Here is an 11,017-nt window from a genome sequence, read left to right as displayed (position 1 = left end):
AATGGAGATTTACAAACAAGGTTGTTCATCACAATATTTATTTATCATTTAAATTAAAAAAAACATAAACTATTCCACATTCTTAAGAAAGCATACTCGACAGCCCTTCAAAAATATTTTGTAGAGAACATGGCATAGGAAAATGCTCACAATACAATGCCAAACATAAAAAATTAAAACCAAACTATAGAAGCACTCATAGACATTGCAGAAGCCTTACTTTGTTTTAAAAGGTATTTACTATTTCTTAGTAAAGGCACATGCACAGAAAATGAACAGGAAATAAGTCAAAAACATATTAACAGTGGTTGTCTCTGAATGGTGAATTGGAATTCATTTTTATTGTTTACGTTCTTTTGTGTTTTTAAATTTTTCTACACTTTATCAATATAGCACATTGAACTGACAGGTTCAAGTGAATAACTTTTACTGACATAATTTTCATTATTATTTTCAGTGAATAAGAAAGTCTAATAGCAGTGGGATTGGGGAAAAAATGTTTAACCTCCTGTAGTCCTGCTATAACACTGATTGCCTTTTTTTTCTTTTTTTGAGCAAGAATTTCTCAAGCCAATTACCGTTAAGAGCTTTAGGGTGTTCTCTCACAAAATCCTCACAGCAACATTCGTGGACGGTGCTGCCAGACTTCCAGTCGTAGAGAGGAGGAAGGTTGAGGTTTAAGAAGTTAGGCAACGTGTTCTCGGCCCCACAGTTAATAAAGGACAGAGCAGGACTTGAACTCAAACATCTCTATCTACTGCCAAATCCGTCAACTACCAGCATGCTTTCCTGACCCCCATCCTTCGGGTGACCATGCCCTCTGGTATGCCAGTGAGAGTCACAGTTCCCACCTGTCATCAGGACATAGTTATGTCCCCTGTCACATAACTCCTCCCAACTGCACAAAGAGCCCCTCCTCCGGCCTCTCCCAGCACCCTGGCGTTCTGCTACCACTGGACTCTCCCCACTTTGGAAACCGTCTGTGTGCGTGTCTGCCTCCCCAGAAGAGCACAAGCGCCTGCAGGGAAGGACCATGCAACCAAACTCATCACACACTTCCTAAGCACACAAAGCGCACACTCTCTAGATGGCATATTTAGGAACGTGAAGTGACTGGGCACCAGCCCCCAACTCTGGCCCAGACGAAGGAAAGAATCAAGAAATCCCCTTAATGGGCAAGGAGTGAGCAGTTTTTTGGATAAGTTCATTACCAGGGATAGAAATGTTTGCAGCTGTGGGGGAAACCAAGTTTGGGTAGAAAACGTGGCCCCTTTCCCTTGGAATCTGATCATTCGCTTTCACAGTGGGCACTGTGGAAGCAGTAAAATCAATCCTGGGATAACGAATTAACTGGGAAGACCTTCAGTGAACACTTGTTCTTTCGATCCAGAAGCCCCTTTTTGTAAAATAGAATTCAAGGTTGCAGAGGAACCTGCTACCTGGAAGCTCTACGCAGCACTGACATATCTGCTTTTCAAAAGGCCCAACCTCCTGCCTCTCTGGTTTTACCTCCACTTCCTTCCCCAAAAGTGGAGTTCCTCAGGGCTGGGAAATCCTCCCACCACGGACATGAGCAGTACCAACACTTAAATCAGTCTGTTCTGAATTTCAATCTTCTTTTCAGAAGTGAATTCTTCTTCCCAACCTTTCACTCCATCTGAGATGTAATAACTGGTTTTTCAATAATGAATCACAGCTGACTCTTATTAAAGTATTAGACCATTATTTAAAGTTACTCAAGACCAGTCAGGACATCCTGTGCCTACTTCAACTTCAGTACTAGAGACTCAGTGGAACACATCTGCTATGGAGAAGTTGCTGGTTTCACCCCACTTCAAATGCCTCTCCCATCCCCTCCTGCCCATCCATATCCTCCCACCCTCTAAATCCCCACTTCATAAAGCCTTCTCTGGCTACAGCAGCCCATAATAACCTTCCCGTTTAAACGCTGTTTAAGCGATCAAATTTTCAAAGATTTCTTTTAAAAAACAGTTGTACATTAACTCATTATTGGCCCTTTCAACATACTTTCTGGCAGTAAAGGCCTCATCTTCTTCGCCCCTGGAAATGCCTAATACAATATTAGAAGCACCAGAAACTGTTAACAGTAGGCCTTAAGGGGCTTGTAGAGCAAGAATAAGAAAAGTGTTGATAACTGAAAACTCTAGTACAAGTTAATAAGCTTTCAACATAGTAAATGAGTCAAAATAAACTAAAATAGCCTTTTTACTTTTAAATTATGTCATATTAACTCTGACATAATTAACTAATTATGTCATAACAACTCTGTTGTTAACAACAACAATGAAGCATGAAGCCCGCCAGTTTCTCCATCATTTTGCCTCTTCTTAACTTTCAAATGAGGCTGGTCTGAAGCCCTCTTCTGTTTCCACTATCCACTCTCTCCTTAGCTCATCTCCCCTTTCATGCACCATCAACATGCTGCCAAGCTGCCTGACCTTCACCCACTTTGAGCTTTAAATCGATATTCGATGGCCTTCTGGATATCTTCATGTCACAGGCACATCAATCACATGATCTTCTCCCCCAAGCTTATCTCCCTTCAGAGGTCTTATTAACCTAAGTGGAACCACCTGCCTGCTTCTGGTAGAAACCTGGAATCATCCTTGAGGCCAAACCCGGTCACCCGTCTCACACCACGTCATGGCAAGACCACCTCCTGAATGAATCTCAAATGCACCTTCTTCCATCCATGATGGTTGCCACTACCCCAGTCCAAGTCACTACAATCTCTTTTCTGGAATGCTGCAAAAGCTAACTTGTCTATCCCCATTTTCTTTTGCTCCTTCCAACCCATTCTTCTGCACAATAAAAGTGATCTGTAAATACACACAGATCTGATCATGTCACTGCCCTGATCAAAATGCCTCAATGCTTCCCATTGCACTTTGTATGGCCCATAAGGACCTGCATGATTTGGTGCCTGCCTCCTTCTCTAGGCTTACTCTGAGCCCTCTCCCTGGGATCACAATGCTCCAGACACTGGGGGGAGATAGTGCTCATCTAGCAATTCGAACAGTACCTGACACTGAGTAGCACGCAGCAAGGGTTAGCTGCTATTATTATTCTTACCACTATCTCGCTGTCCATGTATCTCGCCATCTGTCCATTTGTTCATTTTCTGTGCTCCTCTAACGTGCTCAACTCCTCCCTCAATCGGGTCATTGGTGATCTCTCTTCCTTTTTGTTATTCAGAGGAGAACTTTCTAACCAGCCCCAGAGTAGGTTAGGACCTCCTCCAAGACCTCTCAGGGCACCCTGCTTCTTTCCTTTGCAGCACTTTTCAAAATTATACTTAAAATTTATCTGGGTGCTAACCTGGAGCACTGAACAGAAGAAAAAGACATCGAGCCTAATCCTGTCAGCTGTACAGTTCAGACAAATGCAGACTGTAGAGTCCCCTCTCAAGGAATTAATCATATCAAATACAGATAACAATCGAAAGAGAAAAGAAGAAATGGGGACTATGCTCCAGATATTTCCTAAGCCGTTCACCTTTAGAATAACCTGATTAAGTGTTGAATCCTGTGATGCAGTGCGTGGTGTTGGAATACAAAGGAGTCTAAAGAGTTAAAGTGGTCAGACTTGAGCGGGGCCTTTCATTAAGAATCATTTGGGCTTAAAGGGAAAGAAGAAGAAGGGCATTTCTGATAAACTGCAAAGTCGTGCTGCCAGAATAAATATGCTTGCATTCCCATTGAGGACGATGGTGAAGTGAGTTTCCATGGGGTAGGCAAATGCCATATTCATGGGGACCTTTGCAGCATTGCATCATGTCCAAGACAATATAGGCTTCAGTGGATTTTAGAACAGAGATGACATTTTTTCTCTTAAGTAATATTTAAGGACTATATTTCTGTAGTAAAAGTGTAACAGAATGGCTTATATAATGAAGAAACTAATATTAAAGAGTCTACTTCAGTTATAATGGTGGCCCAGGAGGGGAATAACTCTGCCTGAGGCAATAACGTCTTAAGTTCAATTATAAGGCACTTATAAATGAAACTGTATGAACAGACAGCTGGGTATTCCACCATGCACTTGCAGGGGACCCTGCTTGCAATGGGCTGCACTAACATGTTAATTTGGCCCATGCAGTAGTATCTAGCCTTGATTTGATCATTGTATAAATAACAGTGCTGCATCAAAGTACGTAGTCAGTAAGCATTTATCAAATGAGTCAAAATTTGATTAATAAGGGAGACATCCTTTTTAGACTCTAAACTATTTTGTGGTTAATAAGACAGATATTCCCTTTAGACTTTTAACTAATTTATCAACTACACTTGTATTCAATGAGAATTAAGAAATATTTTCTTTTGTGGGTTAGGGCTAGATGATGTTACAGGTTTTAAAATACTTACTGCGGCACTGACTGGTCCTTTTTCATGACCTGCGGAATCAGGCTGTCCCACATACAGGGTATAAAAATCAGGTCTAGGGATGAAATTGAAACAGAGAAAGACATCAGTTTGAAATAAACGTACAGGTTGGATTGGGGATTTTGTAGATCTAGAGCTTTGTGGCTGTTTCCTTCTCTCTTTCTCTGGCCTCCATCTCTTCATCTGGGTCCAGTGGTTCCACTTGGCCCCAGTGGGGATTGCCTCCTGATGGGGATTAAATACGACATTCTGGGATGTGAGCATTGGTCTGACTCAGTAATGAAAATATGTCTTGTTCTTACTGGTAAGGCTTCTCTTGATGTGCCTCAGCACTTCATATTTCTGGGTTTCTGACTTTTTGCTGATTCTGTTCTGCCCCTCCTTTAAATTTCCTTTAAATGTTTGGTTTCAGATGCACTGTTGACCTGGCACTCTCTTTCAGGATGCCCTGACCCAGCCTGTTGCCATGGCCTTGCCCTGGCACCCCTGGCTCCTTGAGTCAGTCCTCATGACTGACTGTCAGATCCACCTCAGTCCTGCTCCCAGTCCATATCTTGTGGCGGTAGTTGCCTCTGCTCTCCGGTACTTGCTCTGTCTCCCTTGTCCCATCATGTCAACCACACTCTCAAGAGCAAAAAGTCAACTGCTCTCAGAAATAATTCTTGAACATTGCCCATTAAAAAGAAATGCCAAGTTTTTTTCAAAAATGGTCATTTAAAGTAAAGAAATAATTTTATTTTACACCTGCAAATATCCCACTGTGCCAGCACTTCTCTGACACTAGATATTACCTTTCAGCTTTGGGCAGGTCCAGCCAGGTTAGCAATGTAGAGATCCTCTCTTCATATGGGACACTTCTGAAAAGAGCAAACAATTTTAAAAACCAATCAAATCAAGAATAATTCCATTATATTCCTGCTCAGGAAGGGAGATTGATATTTTCAGATATTCATTTTGTGTTCATATGTGAACAAAATACTGAAATGGATTCAGTATGACTCAAAGGAGTCCCTGTTTTCCCTACTTTATATATAGAGACCCACTTGCTTCACATAAATTAATCTATGTTATTTTCTTTCCTTCTCATCCTTCCCTCCATTTTCCCCCAACTAAAATAAGAGGCCATTAATTATTATCCATTCCTTCGATTTGTTTATTTTTATTCATTTCATTCATTTTTGCATTTAAGCATGTTGAGCATGTATTGCCAGAAATTATTTTCAAAGGTGATAAAAAAGAGAGAGACTAGAGCAGAGAAACGGGCACTGAGAAAGGGGGGGTTGAATTTGAGATCTTAGTGTGATCAGGCTAAGACAACGTTTAGAAGGTAATTTTGAGCAATGGCTTGAAGGAGGGGTGGCGGTGGGCTGTGGATGGATACCTGGAGTGAGAGGGTGCAGCCCGCACAAAGGCCCTACAGCAGAAGGGAGCCTGGAGTGTTGAGGCCACCAAGGAGGTCAGCGTGGCTGGAGCAGAGTGAGCACCGGGAGGAGGAGTGGGAGAGGAGGTCTGACAGGCAGGGGCACAGTCGGGGTCAGACCACAAAGGGCCTTGTGGGCTTTTACTGTGAGTGAAACAAGGCCATTGAAGTTTCAGTGCCAAAGAGTGTCATAGCTGGAGTTGTTCTTTTAATTAATCATCTGGCTGGTAGATTGAGAATTGTTTATAGCGGACGAGAACAGAAGCAGGGAGTCGTGTAAAGAGGCGACACCAGGAAGACAGGCAAAACATGATGACACCCCAAACCAGAGTGTTAATGCTGGAGGTAACAGAAAGTTCTCAGGCTGCACATATGTTGAATTAGAGCCACAAGCATTTACTGTCAGACTGGATGAGGGATACAAGAGTGAGGAACCAATAACGACTACAAGATTTTTGGTCCCCAAACTGGAAGAATAGAATTACCACGAAGATTAAGACAGAAAAAAATCCTAATCATTCCTGCGTAGACAGGGAAATATCTACAAGTGCTTTGCTACCTGTTGTAAACCATATATAAGGAAGGAAAGGAGCCATTTATAGCCACGTCTGATCCTGGCCAAAAGTAGGTGCCAGCTTTTAAGCCTTGATTCATTGCTGTCAGCCAGACCTACAGGAAGAGAAAATTTAAGATAAATGGAAGTCAAGAGAGTAATCAGTAAGTTTGGGTAGACATGGTCCCACTTATTAGAAACTGGACAATATTAACAGTTGCAAAATATATTTAGTTATTAAAATTTATTTAAATTATTGAAAGTTTGTCTTTGCAGCAGTTAAAAACTATAATTATCCAGAGATCCACCTCAAAAATCAAAACTGTAGTAAGGTAGTAAGAAAGAAGATAATTTTTTCAAACTGGTAAAATTGTACAGTTTCTCTTTCCCTTCTAAAGAAGGAGGAAAAGTATTAACAGATAATCTTTCTGAGTAACTTCCAGATTAATATGTTTATAATACAACGTCCAAGTTTTATGAGAAGGTTGTTTAGGTGAACTAAATGTTTAAAATGAACTATAAATGTTTAAAAGATTTAAATTATAATTATAAATAGTGGTGACACGCTTTCCCACCCACAGCCCTTAGAAATTAGAAAGATAATGTAAAACTCAAAGTGGAGAGAGAAGAGTGATCTGCTGTCACATTGGAAAATGGAAGTTACTTTGGTGCCACATGTAGAAGGCTACATACTGGTTGTCCATGCCACCAAGCTGGATCAAATGTCCCCTTTGAAAAAATTGAAAAGCTCTTGTTGAGGTTTACGTCATACATATTATTGTCAATGATGCCATGTGATTCCGGATATAAGCCCTAAAAAGATCATTTCAAAACAAGATTTAAGATAAAATATTAATAAAGCACCTATTTAAATTGAAACATAAGATCTATAACTCATATCTTGGAAGGACGTTATGTATCTTTCAATATAAAACTCCTGGATCTGAACCAAATATACATATATATATATATATATGGTTTATAGCAGAAAATGAACAATATTAGGCAGATGGTTTGTGTTGGTGGTGTTAATATAACTCTCGTGTGATTAAGAATTATTTGTGAATTAAAGTTTCCCACATTACAATAATGATTAGCCACTGGTTATGTTGGCAATAATAGCAAGAAATTTACTACATAGAAGCTCTTAAGTATCAAATATCCTGGCTAAATGGCTTCAAGTGTGTTCCAGCACTTTAAAAGGGAGGCTGCCAAGACTCCATCTCCACCCTCCCATCCACTCATCCCTCAATCCAATCATTCCTTCAATCCAATCACAAACATTCACTCAATCATTCCACACATTCTCTATGCTTATGATACCCCATACAGTTGTAACTCCTTTTAGATGGATTTTAGGGTTATTATTTCAGAACATTACTATATATATGAATACGAATGCATCTACTTTCATACAGTAAATGAATAGCACTCACATAATCCCTTATTTATATATACATACACGTGCATATGTATTATGTATGCATATTGTCATACGGATGTATGTATACAGTAGATCTTTGTTATCGGCTGCAGTGATGTTCTATAAGGTTGCTGCCAACGCTAAACAGCGGACATGGAAGCATTGCTCCGAGGGAGAACACAGGGCTGGGCTTCTGCGAGCCTCTGGTCACATTTCTGCGTACTGATCAATACACAACCTTGTTTTACGAGTATTTCTGTTTAAAGGTCCCTTATTTAGGAGACATTGTTGGTTCACAATGACTCAGGCCTGAATGGAGCTTATCTAATGCACGCGTTTCCTCTGTACGCACATCACAGCCTCCTGCTCACAGGAACACTGGACAGCACGTCAGCGCTATGCTAGAGGGCCGTTTTAAAGAGCAAAACCACCAATAAAACGAACATGTGAGAAACATGGCACTAAACAGACAACACCCTATGAAAGCAACATTTGTTTACAGTGTGAGAGCTAAAGCAAGAAGGCAGAGTGTCACCTTATTAGACCCCAGCTGGGAACATACGAGCTGGGCAACTCGAATTTTTTGCTGCTCTGTGAATGTCCACAAATGACTATGAATAGGTCGTAAGTATTGATTTTGGGGTTACAAATGAATTTTAACGAGTTGGTAAATCTGCAAATATATAATCTGCAAATATGTACATATATTTGTGTGTATATATGTGTATATATATATACACACATATACATACACACATACATACATATAATATACATACACATATATACATCTATACATACATATTTACTAGGGTTAAAATTTCAATAAGTTATAGTTACTGCTTGACAGTAATGAAAGACTAAATGCAAAGTGGTAAAGACTCAATAAAGGCCTTGGCAGAGGCTTCCTTAAGTTGTGTTCTAAATCTATGTGTTAACAAAATTTTCCTTTGAGTTCATTTCGATTGTTTCACTTTTGTCATTTTCTACATCAAGGAGAATTTACTTGCTTTATCTAAAGAGACATAAGCAGCATCAATTCATTGGTGAAACAGAATCCTTTATCAAGTTACATAGAACAAAAAGACTAAGAAAGGAAGAAATTCCCCACATCAAAGAGGCTGTCCTCATGCATAGCCTGCCCTTCCCAGCAGACTTTCAAATGAGTGGAGGCAAATCAAAAGATCAGAGGAAAATGGTATTTGTCACATCCAAGAGGCCACCTGGCCTCGCACACAGTGCATTAGCCTAACGCTGGGACACTCCCTCATCGTTAACTCCACACAGACCTGGATCGGCCTCACACCGACACGCTCCTGCCCAGCCCGAACTGTCACCACATGCACTTGTGAATGTGAGCCTGGGGCATGGCCGTGGCTGCCTGGGCACCTCTGGTGGGGTCAGTCGCCTGCCTGGGCCTCAGTCTTCCGCTGGGTCAAGCACTTACCGTGACAATGGTGTAGTGATTAGGCAAGGTTTTGGTTGGATAGACAGGTCTCAGGTATTTTGAATGAATTCCACATGTTTCTGCAACAAAGTAGAGTGGGAAATTAAGGGGTTACTTCCTCAGAAGTTTGTCAGATAACTAAAAATCTGAACGGGACAGTTCCCCAGAGCAATAGAAATCTACCGAATGGATTGAAGATGGAAAGAGGTGGAAATTCTGGCACCTAGAACTCCTCCATTCCAAGGAATGTGAGTTTTTAGGAGCGGAGTGAGCTAAATCACAAGAACACACTGACATTTCCACTGCAGCAGTGAAATACGAGACATTTCCCACTCCAAAATCATGTTAACTCTAATTCTGAAAGAAGCTTCACCATTATAGATTAGATCCACATTTAAAAAAAAAACGGAAAATGATTGTTGTTCAGAAAAGGACACACTGTGCAGCTTGACATAATGAATGTCTTCTCAAACAGGCTTGGAGCTGGTCTCCTTCCCAGTCTCTACTTCAGTGTTCCCAATATGATCCAGGAATTTCCTCCTTCAGAATCTTCTTGGCCCCATATCAAGTCTACTAAACAGGACTATGCTGGGGTTGGGGGTGGAGGTGGGTGGAAGGTGGAAGAAAGGGAGCTCATGTCTAACGACATGTCTAACAAGCACCCCAAGTGGTTCTGATGCACTTCAGTTTGTGGCCTGCTCTAGGGCTTGAATCATAGGTAAAATTAAAGACTAACATAAGCTTTTTTCTTTTCTTTTGTAGTCAATACCGCCAAAATTAAACCATGTCCTCAATCAGGGAAAGACACATTTAATATCGTTAAGAAGTTATATAAGATAATAAAAATGACATCCGTTCCACTTATATAATTAAAGGAATTTAAGTAGGGAAAAAATCATACAAGAAACAGAGATATAAAGTCAGTTTCTGTTTTTATTTCCTTGAAACATGGCTTACGCAAATTCTTAAATGCCTAAAGGCACAGGGTATAAAATAAAATACTAAGCTCCCAGTGTTGTGAAAACATCACACCTCCCTAGTAAGGATGTCCTACACAGGACACACCTGCTGCCTATCCACGGACTCAGGCTGCCATGTCGGATCAACCGTCTGAACCAGAGCCATAGTAGAACAGCTCCCCGAAAGCAAGATCTTCTACCATTGTTTCTTCCAGGTTTTAGTAATCTAAATTATGACTGAAAGGAATAATTCTGGAAGGACACTTTAAACCAATAAGGGTAGCTGCTTCTGCAGAAAAACCCAGAAAGATCAGGAAACAGAGAATTTTTTTGTTTGTTGATTTTTTTTACTATATACCCGTTAATGTTGTTTTAAAATGTTTACCATTTACATATTTTACTCCTTAGAAAATCGTGTTTTTAGAAAAGAAAGTACCAACTAAAAAGATCTGAAAATATGAATCCAATAAATGTATTTCTAAGGTAACTATGAACTATAAGAAGATGCAGAAGACTAAATGGACGAGTAGGTGAAACAGCTGAAGAACGCAGACGCAGCAAGCGCAGCACTAGGAGAGAGTTTATAGTGATCAACATCTACACTGATAAAGAAGAAATTTCAAATAGACAACCTAACTTTACACCTCAAGCATCTAGAAAGACAACAAATGAAACCCAAAGTTAGCAGAAGAAAGGAAACAATGAGGATTATAGCAGAAATAAATGAAACAGAGACTAGAAAGACAATTTTTAAAATCAACAAAATTAAAGTTGGTGTTTTGAAAAGATAAACAAAATTGACAAAGCTTTAG

The 11,017-nt window shown here is 40.2% G+C and overlaps 1 protein-coding gene across 1 annotated transcript; it reads right to left on the bottom strand.

Moving 5' to 3' along the window:
* Window positions 1-4,385: 4,385 nt before the first annotated feature.
* On the bottom strand, window positions 4,386-9,385 carry LOC124233368 (ectonucleotide pyrophosphatase/phosphodiesterase family member 3-like; the record flags this gene model as incomplete). Its single annotated transcript, XM_046650511.1, has 5 exons — window positions 9,247-9,385; window positions 7,070-7,189; window positions 6,383-6,492; window positions 5,195-5,260; window positions 4,386-4,458 (listed from the first exon to the last, which is right to left on the bottom strand). Coding segments are annotated over exons 2-5 (330 nt in total), but the record flags the coding sequence as incomplete, so codon positions are not given.
* Between the last annotated feature and the right edge of the window lie 1,632 nt (window positions 9,386-11,017).

This window comes from Equus quagga, unplaced genomic scaffold, assembly GCF_021613505.1.
Source record: "Equus quagga isolate Etosha38 unplaced genomic scaffold, UCLA_HA_Equagga_1.0 199070_RagTag, whole genome shotgun sequence".
Lineage (NCBI taxonomy): Eukaryota > Metazoa > Chordata > Mammalia > Perissodactyla > Equidae > Equus > Equus quagga.
The sequence above is the reverse complement of the archived record's forward strand: the minus strand, read 5'-3'. Positions and strand labels throughout refer to the sequence as shown.